Here is a 22,264-nt window from a genome sequence, read left to right as displayed (position 1 = left end):
CTGCCTCAATGCTCTTAGTTTGCAAATGGGGAAAGGGGACCCATGAAGGCAAAGGAAGGTAACTTGTCCAATCCGTAGTCAATAACTGAGCCACTGAATACAAGTGTTCAAGACTTAAAAAGGCGCTGAACCAACTGGCAGGGTTCTCAGGGTCAAGATCTAGATTGTATACCAGTTGTGGGCTGCTCCGGACACACATTCCTTCCCTTCTCTGGCATTTTCCTGGTCGAAGAACTGGGATTAAGCTTCCTTCCGTCTCAGAGACTGTCATTCTAGCAGAGAAGAAACAGCACCCAAGACGGGGTGCTGACACTGTGAAAGGCTTTGTATCCCACCGAACTTTGCCAGAAGCCTCTGCGCCCAAGGATGCTTCCGTTGCCACGGCAACCGCCCAGCCGGCGTGGTCTCCGGTGTCCCGCTGAGGAGGCTGGGAAGATCCCTACCCTTACCAAGATGGCGGCGACCACAGGTCAGGGGGCGGGGTTGAGCGCTGTTGGCCTGTCCAGACCCTCCCCCTGTTTCCGCTTTTTCATGCTAAGGGCGAGCTTCCGTCAATACTTGTTCTCTCCTCTGGTTCTCGGAGCCCAGGGAGCCAGGGAGGAAGGCTTATCTGCGGGGATTGGGGCAAATATCCGGGTGGTGGAAAGGGTGGGACTTCCGCGTCTCGCCGGAAGTGACGCGACAGTCGCGGCCGCAGACAGGTGGAACGGCAGGTGGGTTCAGGTGCCAGCCTGGCCTGGACCCGGCGGAGGGACTGACGCTTCCGGTGAGCGACAGCGGTAGCTCCCAGGGGCCTGAAGACCCGTGGGGCCGGCTCTGGGGTCTGAGCCCACCGCCCTGGCCTGGAATTCGCCCTTGTACCTAGTAAGAACCCCTTACCTTCCCGCCCCCAAACCCCGGGGACTTCCCCCACTGTCCAGAGGGAAGGGGGAGCGTCTGGCTCTCCCGGATCGCCGGGGTGGAGGTTGACATCTGGGCACCTCGGGTCCCTAAACCCTATGCTCTTTTCTCTCCTTGATCCAGGTCCCCATTCCCCTGCCGAGCTGGACAGTTAGCCAGCCCACCTCAACTCTCAGAACCATGTTTTCAGACTTGGATTATGACATCGAAGAGGATAAACTGTGAGTATTTTGTTCCCTTCAAGCCCCAGGGCCTCCAGATCCCCAGACTTCCCAAGTCCATAGACCCTTGCTTCTCAGCGGGGGATTGGGTCTTGTACTGTAGCAGAAATGGACCCTGTCCTTCCAGGAGCTCACCCTCTGTAGGGGGCTGTGGACACATTAGCAGAGACTAATCCAGGGCCACGTGGGCACTACCAGAGAATGGCCCGGCCACAAGGAGCAAGCAGATGGAGCAGTGCTTTTGCTGGGATGCTCAGGGAAGACTTTACAAAGAGGTGGCAATTGAGCCAGGTTTTGAAGGTGAATAGGAATAACGTAAATCTAACTTCCTCCCCAGCACAGATGATCAGCAGAACAGATTTTTAAAAATCGTTAGCCTCCTTACTAAAAATATATCCTCCGTCACTCCGCTGCCTGTGTCCTTAGCGCTTAGTACGGTGTTTGATGCCAGTAGGTTGTTAGCAAATGTTTGTTGAATGAGTAAGTGAACAAAGGCAAATATTTACCACAAAGCATAAGTAAGCGCGGACTTCTCATCATGAAAACTGAGAGGTAATTGAGCAGAGCGATTGAGAGAGGGGGGATGGATAGTTTAACGGGAGAAGGCTTGCTGGAGAAGGTGGCCGTAATGTTCCATGTGTGCCTGAGAAGGTGACAGAGACAGAGTCTGACTCACGTCTCAGAAATAAGATGAAGGAGAGGGAAGGGGGACCTGTTTTTAGGGAGTGCCTGCTTCTGGCTGGGTGAAAGTGCCTTCTATGCACTTTCTTACAAGACCTTTGAGGGGCGCCTGGGAGGCTCAGTCGGTTAAGAGTCCGACTTCAACTCAGGTCATGATCTTATGGTTCGTGGGTTCGAGCCCCGCATAGGACTCTGTGCTAACAGCTCAGAAGCTCAGAGCCTGGAGCCTGCTTCAGATTCTGTGTCTGCCTCTCTCTCCGCCCCTCCCTCACTCATGCTCTGTCTCTGTCTGAAAAATAAATAAACATTAAAAAAATAAGAAAAAAAAAACCTTTGATAGCCAGCCATGTTTATCCGTACTGTTTGATGGATGAGGTCGCTGAGATGCAGAGAGGTGACTTTCCCACCCATCCCTGTAGATGACAAATGGCAGAGCTGCAGTCTGACATGACTCCCGGGAGCTGTCCAGGATGCTGTCTTTTGGGCCAGATGAGAAAAAAAAGCCGAGCAGCGCTCGGAGCCCCCAGGGGGCTTGGAGGGCCTTCCCTGTGCTCTCCAGTCATCCTTCCTCCGGGCGATGCAGCTTCGTGTCTTCTCTTTCTAGCGGGATCCCTACTGTGCCTGGGAAGGTGACCCTGCAGAAGGATGCTCAGAACCTGATTGGGATCAGCATAGGAGGAGGGGCCCAGTACTGCCCCTGCCTCTACATCGTCCAGGTACAGGGTGCTTTGGAGGTAGGGGTGAGGCCCCGGAAGGGGCGAGCCACCTCCCTGCGGGGCATGGCCCAGGCAGGTTCATTCTCCACTCTGCCACACTCATGCCTTCCCGTCGCCGAGTCTGGCCTTCCTGACCACCCCGTCTCAGCAGGTGCGCCCCCGTTGTCCTGTCATTGCAGCATGTTCTTGTCCTTCTCAGCCCTCGTCACCGTCTGTAACCACGGGGTTGCTCGTTACTGACCCCTGGCCAGCCGCTTCCTGGGCCCCACGCTGTGAGGACGGGAGCCTGGTTCGCTGTATGACTGCACTTGGCACCCAGTCCTGTGCCCACCGCAGCAGCGACCCGCCATGACAGTGCCTTTCATGAATCCATTGAAGTGCCGGCCTCGAGTCTTGGTGCCACTCGAGTGTAGGGGAGAGTCCACAAGTCCACGAAGTAGTCACAGTCTGAGTCGGAGCCAAGCTCTCTGGGCCTCGGTTTCCTCACCTGGAAGGTGCCAGCCTAAAGCGTGCAGGTCACTGTGAGGGTTAAACAGAATGACGAACAATGCTGGTCATTCAGTAAGCACCCACGGAGCAGTGGCTGTTGCTGTTTTTGTGGTAGGTGCTCCCTTTCCCAGACGACCCGCTGCCGGTGCTGAACAATTTTGTGGTTCTTGTTGAAGACATGGCCCTGGGGACACTCCGTCCACTGTGACTCTGGAGTGGGGATGGTTTTCGTTGCCCTTGGCTGGTCAGGAGTCACTGGTTTTTCCCGCAGCCTCGGAAGGAACCTTGCCGCCTCGGATGGAAACTTGACCTAGCTTCTGCTCTGCTCTGACTTTCTCAGCTCAGTAGTCGCTGACGGCAGATGGGACACTGCAGTCTCTTGGGACCCTGCAGAAGGGTCGCTTCTGGGCCTTGGGGACAGAGGTTCCCGGGATCCAGCCTGGCCTGCTCAGGGTCAGGGTGCCGCCTTCACGGGCAGTTTGTGGCCCCCTCTGACCTGGGAGGTGTTGGGGGGCCTCGCCCAGGCCTGGCCCCCTTGCTGTGCACCGTGTTGGCCCCTGTCCCCTCCCCCTCCTCACCTGTCTGGAGCCAGGTTTGTTTAAGACAAACTGTGCCTATAAACTCATAGAATTTGCTTTTTTTCCTTAACGTTTATTTATTTTTGAGAGAGAGAGACACACACAGCATGAGCGGGGGAGGCTCTGTGAGATCATGAACTGAACTAAAGTTGGCCGATTAACTGGCTGAGCCACCCAGGTGCCCCTAGAATTTGGTTTTTAAAAATTGAATTGTATTGGGTGCTTGGGTGGCTCAGTCATTGAGCATCTGATTTTGGAGCAGGTTGTGATGTCACGGTTTGTGAGTTCGAGGCCTACATTGGGGTGAATGTGAGCCCCCACTTCAGGTAAAAACAAACAAACAAACAAAAAACAAGCCCCACTTTGGTTGAGGCGGCTTCTCTCTCTCTCTCAAAGAAAATTGAATTGTACTTTTATCAAAGTCTATCTGATTTGCTCTGGGACAAGTCAAGAGCACTAGAAGGCCAGTGTCAAATAATACATCATCTGTGCCACCCCTTCAGACCAGCCTTCCCCACCCCACCCGCCCTGCCCTCACCCCCACCCAGCAGCACCACCACTCCCCCCGCACACACAGCAGCACCCTCCCCCAGCTGTTTCTTCAGGCGTGTTTCCATTTTTCTCACTTCGATGCTTGTCCTGTTATTTCTTGGTCTGTCACTCGTAAATATCTGTCAGCCCCTCCCAGTGCGGGAGATGGGAGTGGTAGCTCTCTCCCAGAGCCCCTCTGCTCCCCCTCCCCCATCGGCCCAGCCTAGTCATTGTGCGTTTCCTGGAACCCACTGTGAGCGCGGCAGGCCAGGGTCTGCGGTGGGCGCCAGGGATCAGCACGTGAAGAAAACCAGGATCCCGTCCTCCAGAGCTGGTGTTGTAGGAGAATGGTGACGCTCAGGCATCCTCCGTGGTCATAAAAAGAAAATTATTGAAGGGGCACCTGGGGGGCTCAGTCAGTGAAGCGGCCAACTCTTGATTTCAGCTCAGGTCATGATCTCATGGTTCATGAGTTCAAGCCCCGCATTGGGCTCTGCACTGACAGTGCGAATCCTTTTTGGGACTCTCTCTCTCCCTCTCTCTCTCTCTCTCTCTGCACTCCACCCCCTGATTGAATAAATAAATAAACTTAAAAAAATTATTGCGGTGAAATTACCTATGGTGAGTAGTTTTGAAGTTAAAATTGAGTGCCGTTTAGTGCATTTGCTAAAATACAAACACCACCTCTGTCTAATTTCAGAATTTGGGGGGGGGGGGCGCCTGGGTGGCACAGACAGTTGAGCCTCTGACTTCGGCTCAGGTTACGATCTCGCAGTTTGTGAGTTCGAGCCCCGCGTCGGGCTCTGTGCTGACAGCTCAGAGCCTGGAACCCAGTCGGATTCTGTGTCTCCCTCTCTCTCTCTCCCCCTCCCCGGCTAGTGCTCTGTCTCTCTCTCTCAAAAATAAATAAAAACATAAGAAAATTTTTAAAGAATTTTTTTAATCCCCCCAGAACAACCCCTTGTCCCTTCCCCTCTGGCCACCACTCATCTGGCTCTGTGATTAGTGTCTGCGCTGGTTATTTTATTTAATTTAATCTTTTAAAGTTTATTTATTTATTTGGAGAACGAACAAGCGTTCATGGGGGAGGGAGAGAGAGAGAGAGAATCCCATGCAAGCCCTGTGCTGTCCGAGCAGAGCCTGACATAGGGCCGGAACTCACAAGCCGCGAAATCATGACCTGAGCTGAAATCAAGAGTCTTAACCACCTGAACCCAGGCGCCCTGTGTGCTGGTGATTTTAGGTTGGTTGGTAATCTGGTTATTATGGAGGCTTTTTCTGGATATTTTATATAAAAGGAATCTCAACATGTCACCTTTGGTATCGGGCTTCTTTCATTTAGCATAATGGTTTTGAATTTCAGTCAAGATGTGGCATTTTTCAGTTATTTGTTCTTTTCTTGACCAATCTTCCCTTTAATGGCTGTGCCACAATTTGTTTATCCGTTTGATGGACATTTGGGTTGTTGGCACCTTTTGGCCGTTAGAAACGACACTACTGCAAACATGCACGCGCAGTTTCTGTGCGGACACGTGCTTTCCGTTTTAGGGGGTGCATACCTGGGGGTGGCAGTGGGGTGCTGGGCCACCCAGTGCCTCTGTGTTTGACTTTTTGAAGAACCTCTTTCTTTTCTTAACTCAGTCTTCTTATTTAAAAGAAAAAACTTTGTTTATGTTTATTTTATTTTTGAGAGAGAGAGAGAGAGAGAGAGAGAGAGACAGCGCCAGCAGAGGAGGGTCAGAGAGAGAGGGAGACACAGAATCCGAAGCAGGCTCCAGGCTCCGAGCCGTCAGCACAGAGCCCGACGCAGGGCTTGAACTCACAACCTGTGATCACGACCTGAGCCGAAGTGGGACGCTCACCCGCCTGAGACACCCAGGCGCCCCGTAGTGTGATTCTAAAAGGTCGTGAGAAGAAATATTCATCGCCATTATTTCCTCTCTTCCTTGTAACCTTATGTCCAGGAGGCGTCATTAGGCGTTCTATCTGCAGGCTTTGTGGCGAAAGTGCAGGACCAAAGATACGTTAGAGGGAGGTCGCGCCGGGTTTGGAGCTGCTGACGGTTCTGGTGTCTGTCCTGGTGGCCGTGTTCTGGCGATCGGTTTTGCATTCTTGTCCATCTCTGTAAACGTGTGCGTGGCCCCAAGCTGCCCCTTGCCCTGAGGGTCCCTTGCACATCTGTGCTCTGACAGGCATGCCCGCCCCCCGCCCATGCCCGGCGAGCGCAGGCCCCATTGAAGGGGTCCCCTTGGGAAGAGGGGCGCACCTGCGAGCTGGAGTCTGCTCTTTGGGGACTGTGAGCAGGTGCAGGAGTGGAGCGGAGGTGCTTTGCGGCTTCTAGTCAGCTCAGGGCAGCAGTGCGGGAGAAACCTGTTAGTTTCTTTTTTTTTAATTAAAAAATTTTTTTTTAACATTGATTCATTTTTGAGAGACAGAGAGAGACAGTGTGATCAGGGGAGGGGCAGGGAGAGAGAGGGAGACACAGAATCCGAAGCAGGCTCCAGGCCCTGAGCTGTCAGCACAGAGCCTACTGTGGGGCTCGAACCCACAAACCATGAGATCATGCCCTGAGCCAAAGTCGGACACTTAACCGACTGAGCCAGGTGTCCCAAGGGAGAAACCCGTCGGAGAGAGGACTTTGGAGGAGCACGTGCTCAGCTGGGTGTGCGAAGTCTGGGCTGAGCCTGCCCCTGCTTGGGCTGCAGGGGACCACTGTCTCCCCCCAGGTGTCTTCCCGGTGCTCTCTCTTCACTGCTCACCCCACCCCCTCTTGCACCCACAGGTGTTTGACAACACCCCAGCGGCCCTGGACGGCACGGTGGCGGCCGGCGATGAGATCACCGGTGTCAATGGCAGGTCAATCAAAGGCAAAACTAAGGTGGAGGTGGCGAAGATGATTCAGGAGGTGAAGGTGAGGCTGCTGTGCGGGGCGGGGCGGGGGGTGGACATGGCAGCCAGGCCGCTCCTGAGACGCCCAGCCGGCCGGAGGCCCCAGCAGGCCTGCGAGGAGACGGGCCCTGTCTTGGCCGCCTCCTTGGTGCACCGGGGTCTGGGCCACTCTCCGGTCGCCCCCCACCCCCAGCGTCTCCCACATGTGGTCAGCAAACACCACTCCTGCTCTAGGACTGGCACTGCCTTGGCCACCTCTCCGTCCCCAGCCAGTCAGCTCCCAGGGGAGCTGTCGGACTCGAACCACGCCTCAGGGTGACCCAGTGGTTCCCCACTGAGGGCTGGAGCTGGAGCGACAAGTCCAAGGTGACCCTGCCGGGGTCAGTAGACCAAACTGATGAATGTCAGTTGGGCCATGCTGGGCCTGGGAGGGGAAGGAGGGAAAGAGGAGCCTCCCCCATCCCTGTAGGGACTTTCAGTCCCCTGGGTCCTCCTGGGGTCACAGACCCCCGTGTCCCCCCCGCCTACCTGCCCCCCACCCGCACAGGGAGACTTCTGGGCTCCGGGGCAGCTCCCAGTCCAGCTGCTGGGCATCTGTTCCACAGGCCACAGTCACATGCTGCCTGTCTCCTGCTCCCCACGCCCCACCCCAGCTGCTAAAGTTGAGGCCTCACCCTGCAAGGCCCTTCCCTGCAAATGGCAGGAAGCGTCCCGACCACTCATGGAAGCAAACGTGCAGCCTTTTTGCCATTCCAGCTCCTCGACCCCATACCTCCAAGCCTGTCCTCACCCCCTGTCCATCCTCCGTGTCTCAGGCACCCAGGCCCCCGCCAGTCCCTCCTGCCTGAGCCCCGGGCCGGCTGCTTCTCCACCTTCTCCCCTTTATTCTCCTGTTTGCCCCACCTGGGCTGGTGCTTCTGCCCTGGGCTGGCCTGCTGGGCAGAGGAGCTCCTTGTGGGAAGCAGGTGGATGGTGTTTCCCCCTGGTGCAGACGGTGGGGTGGGCGAGCCCTGGGTGGGCCCCTTCCTCATGCCTCTTCACAGCCCCCTGTCCTCAGGCCTATGGCACACCAGCCCCCACCTCCACCCCCGTGCCCACGAGGACAGGAGCCTTGACATCAATGCAAAGATGTCCCAGCTCCCATGTTTGGGCATGGGCAGGGACTATGGTCCCCGTTTCACTGGTGCCCAGAGAGAGGGAGGGATTTGCTTGGTCACACAGCGGGACCTGAGCCCGAGTCTGACGGCCGCTGTGCCCGCCGCAGTGGGCCCTGGGCCCCCCGACGTGCTCTGCTGCAGCCCGGGAGCCTTGTGCTTCTGCCCCCGCCTCTGACGGCATCTGTCAGGCCATCTTGGTTTCCCTTCAGGACTCTGTTGCAATCCTGTTTTGTGTTTGAATGGATTCTGTCCCAAGTTCAGGGGTCTTAGGATTGCATGGATGAGAGTGACCGTGGTGGCCTCACATGGTTAAGGAAGGCGTCTCTGGAGACGCTGGCGCTTCTCTTCCAGATGTCGAATGCGATTTGCGTCAGGCCCCCTGCTGGCTTGGGCCCTAGGAGGTTGGGGCCGCCCTGCACCTGCTCCCGGCGCCCCAGCACCTGGCACGGAGGAAGTGCGCAGACGTGTTAGCTGAGCGAATGGAGAGACTCCTGGGGACGGGGGTGGGGGGAAAGTTTCGAGTGTAGAAGATCCTCGATGCAGGGCACATGGCATAGTGAAGGCCCGGAGCATAGCGTGCATGCGGGAGGGCGGGGCACCTGAGGCGGTAGGAGCACCGGGAGTCAGGGGCTGCCAGGCTGGGAGCTCTGTGGCAGTGGGGACCGTGGCTGTCCTTGTCCCCGCTGGTTCCCCAGGGCCTGGCGCATCGCAGGACAGGGAGAGGTACATGGGAACAAACCAGTTAAGTCAGGGCCGTGTCGCAGCCTGGGCCCGGCTTGGTAGATTTCATGGTTGGTCTGGCTCCTCCCCAGGGCCCAGGATTCTCTTGTGACCACAGATTTCGGGGCAAACAGGCTTCTCCAGGGAAGGGGGCCTGGGACCCAGGAGCCTCCATCTCAACTCTGCCTCTCCTGCTTTTCCAGGGGGAGGTGACCATCCACTACAACAAGCTGCAGGCGGACCCCAAGCAGGGCATGTCCCTGGACATTGGTGAGCTGGACCAGAGCGGGGGCCCCACATGCCCCGGGCGCGTGCCCTGCCTCTAGGACCGCGTGTCGAGAGAGTTACTCGGCTTTTGACCAAGCTAACGCAGAGAGGGCCTGGGGGGACCCACAGTGCTCTCCTGCCCTAGCTCCCAGGAGTCTGTGCCCGATTTCGCTCTGCCCCGTGTGTCAGCCCTGTCACCCCGGCCACGTCCTCTGGGACCTCGCTGCCCTCGGGTGGCCCTTAAAGACCAGCCCTACACCCTTCCAAAAGGAAGGGCAGCTTCCACTGAGGGTGCCCACTGGCACCCTGCTCGGCCAGCCGCCTCTTCCACCCGCCTGCTCCCAGGAGGGCCTGAGGTCTGAACTAGACCTCAGGCCTCGGGCAGAGGGTGCCAGGCCAGCCCCTCCTCCCACAGCATTCCCCAGGACAGGTTGCCTCCTGCTGGCGGGGGGCCGGGAGGGGGTACTGGGTTTGGTTTTGTAGCTTCAGAACTCCAGAGCTGGGCAGCAGCTTTGAAGTCCTCTGGACCAGCCACCTCCTTCTACGTCATGGCCTGAGGCCCAGAGAGGGCTCTCTGTCCCCCGGGGTGGATGTACTCACAGGTCTCTTGGCTCCAGAGCCCAGCACACTTTTCCTCCACCCCGGGGGCCGCAGCCACCTCCTGGGTCTTAAGGAAGGAGGCTAAGGGCAGGTCAAGTCTGTGCTGGAGACTCTCCCTAGAAAACCCTTTAGTGCCATCCTGGCTCCCTGCCAGCAGCTAAGTGTACAAACACGCATACGATAATTGAGTCCCAGGTCCGAGGGTCCGAGGTCACTCGTGGTCGGTGGTGCCTCCACTCCCAGATGTGGAAGCGGGAAGAGGTGCTCCCTGGTTTCCTGTTGGCACTTTATGTATTTCCCTCCTTCCGACTCCCTGCACTGCCCTCATGTAGAGTGAATGGGGCAGGGGACCCAGCACGCCCTGCTGGGGCTCTCCCCACTCCACGGTCACCCCTGCACTAAGCCCCAGTTCCAGCCCGCAGCCCCCGCTGTCACTTTTGGTGACAGGAGATGAGCCGGGGCAGGGATGGTTTGAGGTCCCTGCTGCAGATCCCCCGTCCCTGAGTCCTTTTCTTGCCTGGTCTCAGTGTTGAAGAAAGTAAAGCATCGGCTGGTAGAGAACATGAGTTCGGGGACCGCGGACGCCCTGGGCCTGAGCAGGGCCATCCTGTGCAACGGTGAGTCCTGTCCTCCCTCGCAGCTGCCCGGGGATGGGGGTCACGGGCCCAGGCTTCCAGAGACGGGTGCCCTGGCCCCCCACATTGCTGACGTGGGTCCTGCTGGCTGTGGAGCGGATGATCCCCTTCCACATCCCCAGGGGCCTTTCTGCCTCCCAGTCAGCCAAGACCGCCTGCAGCCATGGCCCCCACGCCCAGGTGGAGATGCCGGGCCTGGGGCACAGATGCAACCCATGCACACTGCAAGGTGCTTCCTTCCAACACCCCCAGCTGGTACCACCGCCCTCACCTGCTGTCACAGCGCTGGCTGCAGCCATCATGGGCCCCAGCGCCCTGCTCCCATATTGCCCACCTCGCCCCTGCCTTTCTCCAGGAGGGGGCGCTGCTGCCCTTGTCTTGGCGGTTTCTGCCTTGGACTGGAGGTGGGGGGCGGGGAGGGCCAGCCACGGACTCACATGTTCACACTCACGAAAGTGTGTGGCCAGTAGAACACTTGGCCCTGCTCCGAGCGGCCCCAGCCCGAGGTTATAAATAGCAGTTCTGCGGTCTGTGCGTGTGGGGGGTGGATAGAAATGCTCGTATCTATGGCCGGCTCCACTGGGCACTCGGCTCCGCTGGCTGGGACGCGGGGGTGGGGTCTGAGCCCGTTCCAAATGGTGCACAAAAGTGGCGGCTGCTATTTTCAGCTCCTTGGTGTCTATAAATCCCTGTTACTGTAGTTACCATGCGTGGAGATGAAATTAGAACTGCTTGTTGTGTTTTTCCCCCCAAACCTTGCAATTTCCCCAGCCTTAAATAGGGCTTCTAAAATTGAAGCTGTCACGATGTCCCATGACCCAGCTAAAAACAACAGCACGGCCCTTCCATGGCTCCTTTCCTGCCAGGCTGGCCGGCTGCCAGGGCTCTGGGGAGCCAGTGCCTGGGGCCCAGCCAGGGGCCCAGCTCCCCGAAGACCTCCGAGATGCCCTCTACCCTCCCAGCCCCCCAGCGGGAGCCCACCCTCCTCCCTGCCCCCTGACACACAGCCACTGTCTCTGCTCAGACTCCGTGTCTGCTCCCCTCCTCTCCACCCGCTCAGAAAACCCCGACCTGGGTCAACAGGGGAGACTGGGGGGCCAGACAGCACCCCGGCTTGAATCGTGCCTGGCTGTGTGCCTTAGGGCAAGCTGCTTTACCTCCTTGTCCCTCATCTCATGCAGAGAATGAGGGACGCAGGCCTTGCCCCAGAGGCTCATAGGAAGGAGGGACTGAGCTGGACGCAGGGAGCCTTGACTCCAGAAACCCAGCACTGTGGTCAGAGAGCCTGAGCCCAGCCTGGGGGGCCGCCCCGAGAACCCCTGGCACAGCCCCTGCCCGGAGGGTGCTGCCAGTGGGAGGTGGGAGGAATCTCGTTCCCTTACCCTTAACCGCTCGCCGCCCGGCCCTCCCTCATCTGAAATGCCTGCCCATCCCTGCTTGCGCCCATTTTGAGCCCTTGCGGTGAGGCAGCTGCCTGCACCTCTCACTCACGACCCTCGAGGTTACTCTGGTCATGTGCCGCCTGCCCTCCCTACTCTCCTCTGCTGGGACTCGGGGCTCAGTCACCAAGGTCATTCTGTGGGTCGTTTTGTGTTCTGGCACACAAAAGGTGCCTAAGAAACAGCTGTTAGGCGTATGAAGATGATCACCCAGGCCCTGTCCGTGCGAGGTCATCCTCAGAGCCCCTCTTGAATTTGCCTTCCCTCCCTGGGGGTTCTCCCTTCTGGGCCTTTGCATTGGCTGCCTGCTGGAGACGTGTTGAAATAGCTCCTCTCCGGGTCCCTTTGACCGCCTTCCTCCTTGGCTGGGGGCAGGGTTTGTGGTGCAAGCATGGGAGCCTTGACTGCTAGGAAAGGGCCTGCCTTTGGCTGGCCGTTGGGGGGGGCCCCACCCGGTTTCCGCTGGTGACGTGTACCAGTGCCTCAGTTACCATTGCCTTTCTGCCCCTCTGATGTGCCTGTCCTGCATGGGGGGTGGGGGGAGAGCCCGTCTCAGGAGCCGCCTGGGGGCGGCCCTGCCTGTCCCCTGCTTGGTTTAGGGGTCCCAGGCCACTACAGAACATGACCCCCCCTCCCTGGGACCCCGTTCTGTGCCGTCCTTCTCTTCTGGGGGCTGCCTCTGTCCCACCCCTGCCTGGCTCTGGCCTCACCCCGCGCTCGCTGACTCCCTGGCCTCACCTTCTCCTCTGACCCCTACAGACGGGCTCGTCAAGAGGCTGGAGGAGCTGGAGCGGACCGCCGAGCTGTATAAAGGTGAGCTGGTGCACACTGGCCGCGGGGGGAGGGGGGCGGTGTGTGCCCGGCCGAGCAGTAGGCGCCTGGCACCGGCCCCGCCCTGGCGTCGAGCTTGGAGTGCTGCTCTGAAATGGCCGCGGTAGGGGCAGGAGGGCGCCCATAAAATTCTAGGACCGTGGCCATTAGGAGTTCATAAGAAAAAAAGACTCTTAACACATACTTTTTCCAATCGCGAAAGTAACACACGTCCACAAAAATTCAAATAATAGCACATGTAAATGAGAGTCTTTCAGGGCCCCGCTGTCTCCCAGAGATAAAGCCCACAGAAGGCCCTGTTCACCCACCCCTGCGAAGTCCCGCCTCCCTTCTCTGGTGGGGGCACCTGTTGGGTGGTGCCAGGGCTAAGCCTTTAACCCTACTCCCTGGCACGCCTGTGGGAAGCGCCAGTGAGCTCAGGCCCAGTGAGGCCCTCGGGCTAGGGGGTTGGCGGCGATGTCCTGGGGGACCACTGTGGTCTCCCCACGTTCTCCCATTCCCCTCTGGTTGGCTCTCTCCCACAGGAATGACAGAACACACCAAGAACCTCCTACGGGCCTTTTATGAGCTGTCGCAGACCCACCGGGGTAAGGGCACCCCTAAACCTACCAGGTGACCCTGGGAAGACCCTCACTCCCTCCTCAGCTCAGTGCTTGCCCATACAGTGAGGATGTGGCCCGTCCCCTCCCTGGGGCCTTTCTCACGCCCACACTCTGGGCAGCCGCCACAGCATCTGACTCAGGCCTCATTCGGGCCGGGCTTTGTATAGACACTGGGATATAGCAGTAATGGGGGCCAGTGGGGAACATGGGGACCAGCCAGTCTTCCGTGGGGCCCAGGCACTTGTCTGGGCCCCGCCCAGTCTTACCTGTACTTCCCCCTTACAGTGTACCCGGGGTTCCTGTCTTATTTGTGGTCTCATTTCCTACAAGTCTGTTAGCTGGGCAGGGCAGCTACCAGTAATCCCATTTGACAGTTGGGATAATGAAGCCCAGACAGGAAATGGTCACAGGCTCCTCAGGGCGGAGCTGGCCGTATGGCCCTGGGATCCAGATTCCCAGACCGCTTCTCTGCTGCCAGGCCACAATGGCTTCTCCAACCTTGACCGAGCCTTCTTACCCCACGGGCTGGTCACTCTGGGGAATGAGGGCCACGCCCTCGGATATAGACCCAGCTCCCTTGGGGGTACAGACCCAACTCTCTTTGGGCAAGGAACCCACCCACCTTGGGGATGTAGACCTCATGCAGACCTTGGCCTTCAGCCCAGCGTGCGCCCCCGCCCTGCTTCTCCCCGACAAATCCCTGGCTTCTTCATGAAGGGGTCAAGTAGGGGCAGCCTTCAGGGCACACTTGTCCTGCAGCCTTTGGGGACGTGTTCTCTGTGATTGGGGTGCGGGAGCCCCAGCCAGCTGCGAGCGAGGCTTTTGTGAAGTTTGCTGATGCCCACCGCAGCATCGAGAAGTTCGGCATCCGGCTGCTGAAAACCATCAAGCCGGTAGGTCACGTCAAGCATGTGTGTGTCAGCATGTGAGGGTAGAGAGGGGACAGTGCCACCCGCAGAAAGGGTCCCGTACTGGAGCTGGAGCACCTGGGTGCAGGTCTGGCTTGGTCATGGACACGGCTGACTGTGGGTATGTCCCTTCGCCTCCCAGGCCTCACTCAGCATTGACGGACTCGTTACAGTTTGCCCTTGGCCTGGCCTGTCTCCTCACCCTTCAGTGGACAGAGCTGTCTGGGAGCGCCCTTTGGCCCCAACGTCTGAGTCCACGAGAAGGATCAAGGGATCAGTGCCATCTTCGTCCCCCTGGCCAGCCTGCCCCCGGCCCCCAGGGGACTAAGCCTCTGTGCGTCCATCCCTTCCAGATGCTGACGGACCTGAACACGTATCTCAACAAGGCCATCCCGGACACTCGCCTCACCATCAAGAAGTACCTGGACGTGAAGTTTGAGTACCTGGTGAGGGTCTCAAGCCTCTGGGGAGGGAAGGGCCGGCATGCGGGGGTGGGGGGAGAGCCCACCCGGAGATTCGCTCCTTTGCGGGCCGCAGGCTAGCAAGCAGGATGGGGCCAGACCCCCTGTCGTGTCTGATTGAGGACGTGGGACCAGGGACCTGGGAGGTACTGGAATTAGGCAGCAGCCTGGACACTGGCCCCAGCTGCTCAGAGGAGACTCTGGGAGGCTGGGAGCCTGGGGGAGGCAGAGTGCTCAACTCTGGACCACTCTGACCTCTTGGGATTTTGGGGTCACTTTTAACAGTGGGTCAGTGGTTCTAAAGTAGATGCCAAGGGACATTATTGAGTTGTATGTTTACATAATAATTCTTATGGTCAAAGGAATTGAGAGAAAATGCTCCACAAAGCAAGCCAAGGTTTCTTTGCTGCAGGACTTCTCAGAGCCTTTGACAGGCCCATGTGCAGCATGAGTCTTCCAGGGCCTTCCCCCGCTCTTTTGACCATGGAATCCCCTTCCCCACCCCCAAAGCATCCCCCCCTTGCCAGCCTCCCAGTTGCGAGCCCTGTCCCAAGTGCTGCCCCCTCGCCCTGGGCCTCCCTGAGCAAGGGCCGGTCTGAGTGAGGCGCCAGCCTCCCCCCGACACGTCTCAGCCTGTCCTGGTCCATGGGGTGCAGGGCCCAGGAGGCCCGGCGTGGCTGCTTCTCGGCGGCACATAGGGGTGCTGTGGCATGGGAGGAAGCGGGGTGCAGGGTGGGCATCCAGAACATGCAGCCGCCCTGACCTCGGGGCCCCACCCACCCCACACAGTCCTACTGCCTGAAGGTGAAGGAGATGGACGACGAGGAATACAGCTGCATCGTGAGTCCTCGGGCCGTTGGGGTGGCCCTGGGGTGGGAGAGCGGGCGGGACGCACCCCTGCTTGTCTCCCGGGCCGAGAATGTCCTGGGTTTGCGGGGGGCGGGGGGGTGACCGCAGGCAGGTCAGGCCTACCTGGGAGCGGCTTGGGGGACTGGCCGGGCTCCTGTCCCTGGAGCTGGCCCCCCTGGGGGAGCGCTGGCTGGCTTGCGCTAGGACCCCTCCCACACTGGCTGCTGCCCCCAGGCCCTGTGATCCTCTCGCAGGGAGAACCTGACTTTCCTCGTTCCTAAGAGGCCTTTTTAATCCAGCTTTTTCATACGTTTGAAATCTGGATCCACCTCAGGACTAAATGCTCATTATTTGATGTGGCGAGGGTTTGGTTTTGGGTTTTTTTTCTTTTTTCCACAAAGCTGTTAACGGGCTTCTATCCATCACTGGCGTCCTCAGAAGCGGTAGCTTTGCAAAGGGCCCCGCGGTGCAGGGGAGTGAGCTGGTGGGTGGGGGGCCAGGCTCCACAGCCTTCCTGCGGCCTGCCCCCAGCTGCCCCAGAGCAGGCTCCCCCGTCCCTCTCCAGCCCCCTGCCGGTCCCTGACATGCACCTCCCTGCCCCAGGCCCTGGGGGAACCCCTGTACCGCGTGAGCACTGGCAACTATGAGTACCGCCTGATTCTGCGCTGTCGCCAGGAGGCCCGTGCCCGCTTCTCCCAGATGCGCAAAGACGTGCTGGAGAAGATGGAGCTGCTGGACCAGAAGCATGGTGAGGGGCGTAGGTGGGCGCTGGGGGGCCTCTGGTGCATTCCCAACCCCAACCCTGTACTACCCTCAGGACTGGGGAGGTGGCTGCCGTCTTCTCCCCATTTCAGAGCTGGGAAAACAAACCGTGGCCTGGACAGGTCGGTACTTATGTGAGGTTCCACAGCAGAGCTTTGGAGTCTGGCTGCCCTGGCGGAAATGCAGCCCCCTTCCTGGGGTCTGGCCTGAAGGGGGCTGGTCCATGCCCTGTGGGTGTGGTGGGGTGCAGGCCCGGCTCCTCCTTTCCCTGACCCAGGAGACCTGGGTTCTGCGCGGGCCAGAGGCCCAGGCCTTGCCGGGTCCCAGGCCATGAGGCCTGGCGAGGTGGGCGGTGGGAAGCCCAGGGGAGGGGGCGGGCCCACGCAGGCCTGGAGGGTCCTCTCCACCGGCGCCTGTCTGCCCGCCCGCCTGCCCCAGTCCAGGACATCGTGTTCCAGCTGCAGCGCTTCGTGTCCACCATGTCCAAGTACTACAACGACTGCTATGCGGTGCTGCGCGCTGCCGACGTCTTCCCCATCGAGGTGGACCTGGCCCACACCACGCTGGCCTACGGCCCCGGCCAGGATGAGTTCACGGACGGGGAGGACGAGGAGGACGAAGATGACGACGACACTGCGGCGGGGGAGCCGTCCAGGGATGCGCCCTCCAAGGATGCGCGAGGGGCCGCTGGGCCCCTGGACAAGGGCGGGAGCTGGTGTGACTCCTGATTGCCCCCAGGGCTGCAGATCTGGGGGGCAGGGTGAGCGGGAGGACAGCACCCGGAAGCGGGGGCGGGGCCGCCGCACAAATGGGCGGTGCATAAAGGCCTGCTGGCTCAGGGCGCCCGCCTCCCTGCTCCTCTGTCCTCCATGGAGCCCAGGCTCCTGCCCGGGAAAGTCCTGGGACCTGGACACCGGCCCCCTTCCTCCTCCTCCCCCCCGCCAGCCAGATGGAGAGCTCAGCCTCTGGAACTGCTTTAGAAGGAGAGGGGGGGCAGAAAGGAGTGGTTGGAGCGAGGCAGGAAGTCCAGGACCCTGTCCCTCTGGGTAGCTCCACTGGCCCCACCTGGAGCCTGCTGGAGTTGGTGGCCGTGGGTGGGGGGACAGCCGAGGTTGGGGCCAGCGTCTCCGGGACACCTGCCCCTCTCCCCGGGTGCCCCACCGCAGCCCACGCTCACACCTCGGCGGCCTTTATTTATTTCCTTGCATCCCGGGCTCGGCCGCTTCCCCGGGGAGGAGCCGAGCACTGGGCCTGTATTGAATAAACGCAAAGCCAGATGGAGCCGGGCTCTTTGCAGTGACCTGAGACCCTCCTCCCCTCGACGCCCCAGCTGCTGCCTCCCTGGTCTCCAGGGAGGGGGCGGCCACAAGGTTTATTGACACTCCTTTCTTGTATGTCACTTACTCCTTGCACTAGCTCTGTGAACTGGTATTGCTGTCTCCACTGACAGCCGGGAAACTGAGGCTAGAGAAGTTCCTTGCTCAGGGCCACCCAGTGTTACAGGGACAGGGTTGGCTTTGGACTTAGATCTGGTGGGTCCCGGAGGCTCCAAGGCTTGCTGTTCTGGGGGGGCCTTTTATGGCCTCCCTCATCTTTGATCCGCCGGCGCTTCTGGCTGGCAGCTCAGCCTTTACTTGGGGAAGGACAGGACAGGTGCTGAGTCAGGAGGCCCCGAGGCCCCACACTGGGGGGAGAATGTGAGGGTGCCCTCACCCTCTGGGCGCACCTGTTCTGCCAGGGCCGAAGGGCAGTGGTGAATGCTACCCTGGTACTCTGTGTCGTTGCAGAGTGGTGGAAATAGGGTGACTGTGAGCCATTCAGTCACAGTCTGTACCTGTGGTCCCGTGTCATTAATAGTGGCCCTTTTCACTCTGAAGTCGTCCCTGTTTGAACACTGGATTACACGGTTGTGCTGAGAAGGGAAGAGGCTGTGAGGGGTGAACAGAGTCTAACGGGGTGGAGTGGGGGAGAATGGCTTTCTGTTTATCAGCTTGGAGTCCACAGGTCATGGGCGGCAGCCGAATGGGACTGTCAGGCAGGACCGGGAGCAGGGAGGGAGGAACGGGCTGTCCCTGGGAGTCCACCCGGGTCCCCAGAGCTGTCAGAGCTGACCGCCTCTCTGGAGGAACAGCAAGCCTGGAGGCCAAGGGCCCAGACTGCAACCACTGCCTGGATTCCAGTCACAGCCTCTCCAACCCTGAGCTCCTCCCTCACCACCCTGTGCCTCAGTTTCCCTATCTGTGATTGTAGCCAACAATGGTCGCTGCCTTATTGGGCTACCATGAGCATCTGAGGAGTTAACATTTGTAAAGGATTCAGCGCCTGGCGCGGTCTGTGCACCACGAATGTTAAATAAAATGTCGTCACTGCTCCAGTGACGCAGGGGAACCTCAGACCTGTGTGAGCTGGCCGGGCACCTGGAGGGCTCCCCACACCTTTGTAGGGCCTGGATGGAAAATGAGACCAACAGGGAGGGGTGGGGGGAGGCACTGGTGGGATGGACTCTCCGGAGCCCATGGCTGAATAGTCGGGGTCTGTGGTGGGAAGGCTCCTTCCCACTTGGGCCTGGGTCTCTGCACCCATGATTGGGAGGGAGAGAAGCAAAGAAGAGGGGCGTCAGATTTTCAGGAAGAGAATAAATACACAGAGGGACCTTCGGGGGCCAGGGTGAGACACGGAGCTCCCCACGCTTGGCTCAAAGTGCAAGACGGCAAAAGTCACAGTGTGAGCAAGGCCGCTAGTGCCCCTAAGTCTGAGAATACCTACCCCTCCACGCCCCACCCTTCCCCCTCTCTGCCACTTCCTCCCCCAACAGCTTCCAGGTCAGAGGGCCCTGGGCAGAGCGTCTCAGACCCTCCCCACCCCATCCCCCAGCCCTGACCCTCAGGACGCAGCCAGAGCTGCCAAAAAGCACAGGAACAGAACTGTCTTGCCTCTGAGCTTTATGAGTGTGAGTTCACACGGGCCAGGCCCCTGGTGGTGCACAGCGACTCCCCTGAGCGAGGACAGGGCCTGGCCGTGGCCTGCTGGGCAGACAAGGGAGGGAGCCCAGCCGGGACCCCTGGGCCGGCCACTGCAAGGCAGCCTCCAGTGCTCCAGGCCCTCTTGGGACAGCCAGGGCTCTGAGAGGGTAAGCCCCATTCCCAACGTGACCAGCCATCTCACCTAGGGCCCTCGAGCTATCCAGACGTGGAGGCTGTGCCCGGCTCTGCCTCCAGCTTTGGATCCACCAGCCCGGCCCCCCCGGGGCGTGGCACCTCCAGGGCCTGGAGGCTGCAGGGCGTCTCGGTGCCCGTGGGAGGGGCCGCAGTGTCCTCCTCAGCCTCAGCGTCCTCTGCGTCGCTGGCCCCGCCCTGGGCGCCTTGGCTGGGTGGGGTGTCCTTAGAGCAGTGCAGGCAACATTTGGTGGCCACAGCCATGAAGATCCCAGCCAGGGCCACCTCAGAGCCGGCCAGGTAGAAGATGATCTCATAGTTCTTCAGGGCATCCACCAGGCGGCCTGGGGGAGGAGGGCAGGGAGGGGGAGGTAAGGGTCTAGGGGGAGCCCCACCCTTTACCCTTCCCCACAGCCTCAGCTAAAGGGTAGTGCCCTCCCTCGACTGGGGTACATTTGAGTGACACAAACACCGGCCCCAGTCTATTCCCATTCCACAGGTGCTGGCCACCACCCCCGTTCTACCACTTGTGACCTTAAAAACGTCACCACCTCCTTGGACCTCCATTTCTTAAGTTGTGTGAGGCCTTTGGTGAGGCAGCACTTTTCGGTTTATAGGACACCCCCGCCACCCCCAGATCCAAACCCCATGTGTGCCCTGTGACTTGCCCAGCCAGGGAGTGGGGAGGGGACACTGCGCTCAGCCTCACCCTCCTGGGAGCCCCCAACTCTTGCTCTTCCCACCTAACCCTACCCTGGTCTTCAGGGGCCTGGCTCAGTTTGCCCTCCAGCCCCCTCCCCAGCCCCCTCCTGCCTCCGGTTCCCTAGACGGAGCTGAATTCACTGGCACAGGCTGGGGGCAGGACTTGGGGGCCACAGCTCCTCCTAACGCCTCTGTATTTCCCAAGTTTTCTATCCAAGCACATAGTACTTTCAGACTCAGGAACATCTTTTCATTGCAAATCATTTTTCCCCAGAGAGTGGTTTCTCTGTGGGCTCCATCCTCTCTTGGCAATTTTGTGGGTGACCACCCCAGGCTGTGACCCCTTGCTCTACAGCTCTGTGGCCTCTGCGGTGGGGGGGCTTCCTGGTGTCTCCCCAAGTTGGCTGCCCACCTGAGTCCCCTCTGGGCACCGCTCCCAAACTTGCCTTCCTGCCCTGCCCAGCCAGCCGCCAGTCCTGCCCCTGCCCCTCCCGCACTCAGCCCTGCAGTGTCCTTCACCTTCTTACCCCCTATTAGGCCCACCCCCAGGTCGCATGTGAAAATGGAAGATGACTCCCTGAGTATCTGTGGAGGGGGGTGGGTTGTGGCTTTTGGTGGAGGACTTGGAGGCCACCCTCACACGAAGTTAGGTGACAGAATTAATGAGGGCACTCCGCCAGCCCAGCCCTGGAAGGGGGGGCAGCTCACTCTATCTCAGGGGCAGCCCGGGCCCCACAAAGGTGGCTCCCCTCATCGCTCCATCCCACAGCCTGACCTCAGCGCTGCTGCTCACTGCCAGGCTCCCTGCTGGTTCGGGGACCACCTGACCACCCAGGGGAACCCTAATATCCCCCTGCTTCCCAAGCTCAATTCCTGCCTCACTTGTATAGGAACACGGTCCCCTAAATGTGCCCCATGCTGTCCTGCGTCCTCTTTGGTGGGGCCTACCCTGCCCCGTGAGGCTGCCCTCATGCCAGCCCCGCCGGCACCCTTTCCTGGCCTCTCATCCTAGTGATTTCCAAGAGGTAATGACCATAGAGTGCCAGATGTGTCAGGGCACAGCAGCTGTACTGAGTGAGGGCAGGGCCTGGCCATGGCCTTCTGGACCGAGGAGGAGGGAGCTCCTCCCTGGCTGGGCCTCCAGGGGATCACCCCATGTGCACACTGAGCACCCCGGCTCTGCTCCTGGTCTCCCGGCTGGTTCCTTGAACATGCCATTTCTATCATGATCACCCTTAGAGGCTGGGGATGCAAAAGCCCTCAGAGGCAGTGTTCCAAGGGCAAGGGCATCTAGCACTGGGCGGGGCTCTGCTCAGATTGGGGACTGCTCGAGTTCTAGACCTCTGTGCCTCAGTTCCCCACATCCGCAAAAAGAGAAGAAGCATTTGCACTTCACAAGGCCTCTGTGCTGGAGATGACCCGGTAGGTCAGCAGCTGTCAATGGTGGGTTCTTCCTGGACCTTTCTTGGCCTTTCCGTCCCCACCCAGGGCTAGTAGTACTGGCTTGGAGGAGGGGCTAAGTGGCCACGGGAAGGGGGGGCCACCCCCTAGGCTGTCTCGCTGGCCAATGGGTCCCTTCCCCTCGTCCCTGGAAGGTCCACCGGGGACAGAGAGCACGCTTTCCTCGATCTAGAGACATTAGCCCGTCATCCCCTCCTCCCGCGGGGCGCACCGGCAGAGGGAGGTCCAATGAGCACAGCTACGGCCTCCACGAGCAGCACCAGGCCCAGAGCGCTGGGAAAGCGGTGCGAACCCACGGCTGCCATGAGCACCTCGAACTGCAGCGCGCCCACCATGCCGTAGGAGAGGCCGAAGGCGATGCAGAAGGCGACCAGGGCGCCGTAGGAGCGCGCGCGCGCGCTGCTCAGGTCCGTGAGCCCGTTGGCCATCAGGGCCAGGCTGAAGAGGTAGGCGACATGAGGTCGCAAGCGCGCCAGGCCCGCCAGGGCGCCGCACGCCGGCCGTGCCACGATGTCTACGAAGCCCACAATGGACAGCAGGAAGGCGGCGTCGGCGTCCGGCACGCCCGCGTCCTTGGCGTAGTTCACCAACAGGATGGCGGGCACGAAGAGGCCGAGGGCCATCAGGAACTTGGTGGCGGCGTACACCCCGAAGGCGCGGTCGGCGCACACAGCCACGTCCAGCAGGCGCCGGCGGGTCCGGCCGCCAGG

At 59.9% G+C, this 22,264-nt stretch overlaps 2 protein-coding genes across 3 annotated transcripts in view; one reads left to right on the top strand and one right to left on the bottom strand.

Annotated features, from left to right (window-relative positions):
* The first annotated feature begins 546 nt into the window (after positions 1-546).
* Positions 547-18,629, top strand: PICK1 (protein interacting with PRKCA 1). Of its 2 annotated transcripts, none has more exons than XM_029953551.1 (13): positions 547-766; positions 1,024-1,121; positions 2,407-2,518; positions 6,899-7,027; positions 9,086-9,152; positions 10,277-10,366; positions 12,583-12,636; positions 13,179-13,241; positions 14,016-14,149; positions 14,518-14,610; positions 15,415-15,465; positions 16,078-16,222; positions 16,675-18,629. In XM_029953551.1, exons 2-13 carry the CDS (start codon positions 1,081-1,083, stop codon positions 16,962-16,964), a joined length of 1,269 nt encoding a protein of 422 aa, XP_029809411.1. In that variant the 5' UTR covers positions 547-766; positions 1,024-1,080; the 3' UTR covers positions 16,965-18,629. The 2 variants fall into 2 exon arrangements, with proteins under 2 accessions (XP_029809411.1, XP_029809410.1); XM_029953550.1 differs by having other exon boundaries at positions 548-864.
* Positions 18,630-19,165: 536 nt separating this feature from the next.
* The window catches only part of SLC16A8 (solute carrier family 16 member 8), a 4,549-nt gene continuing 1,450 nt past the window's right edge, over positions 19,166-22,264 (bottom strand). Inside the window, exons 3-4 of the mRNA XM_029954860.1 lie at positions 21,766-22,264; positions 19,166-19,735 (exon numbers count right to left, since the gene is read on the bottom strand). The exon at positions 21,766-22,264 is cut by the window's right edge and continues 305 nt beyond it. Coding sequence (XP_029810720.1) covers positions 19,416-19,735; positions 21,766-22,264 — 819 coding nt within the window. The 3' untranslated portion in view covers positions 19,166-19,415. The remainder of the gene's footprint in view (positions 19,736-21,765) is intronic.

The sequence above is a fragment of the Suricata suricatta genome, chromosome 10 (assembly GCF_006229205.1).
Source record: "Suricata suricatta isolate VVHF042 chromosome 10, meerkat_22Aug2017_6uvM2_HiC, whole genome shotgun sequence".
Lineage (NCBI taxonomy): Eukaryota > Metazoa > Chordata > Mammalia > Carnivora > Herpestidae > Suricata > Suricata suricatta.
This window is presented reverse-complemented; position numbering and strand designations above follow the sequence as displayed.

Excerpts from the sequence above, each read along its gene's own strand:
- PICK1 (XM_029953551.1), top strand. The coding sequence starts at position 1,081 with ATGTTTTCAGACTTGGATTATGACATCGAAGAGGATAAACT. Across the intron at positions 2,519-6,898 it reads CCTGCCTCTACATCGTCCAG|GTGTTTGACAACACCCCAGC; the intron begins GTACAGGGTGCT and ends TTGCACCCACAG. Across the intron at positions 13,242-14,015 it reads GCTGTCGCAGACCCACCGGG|CCTTTGGGGACGTGTTCTCT; the intron begins GTAAGGGCACCC and ends CTTGTCCTGCAG.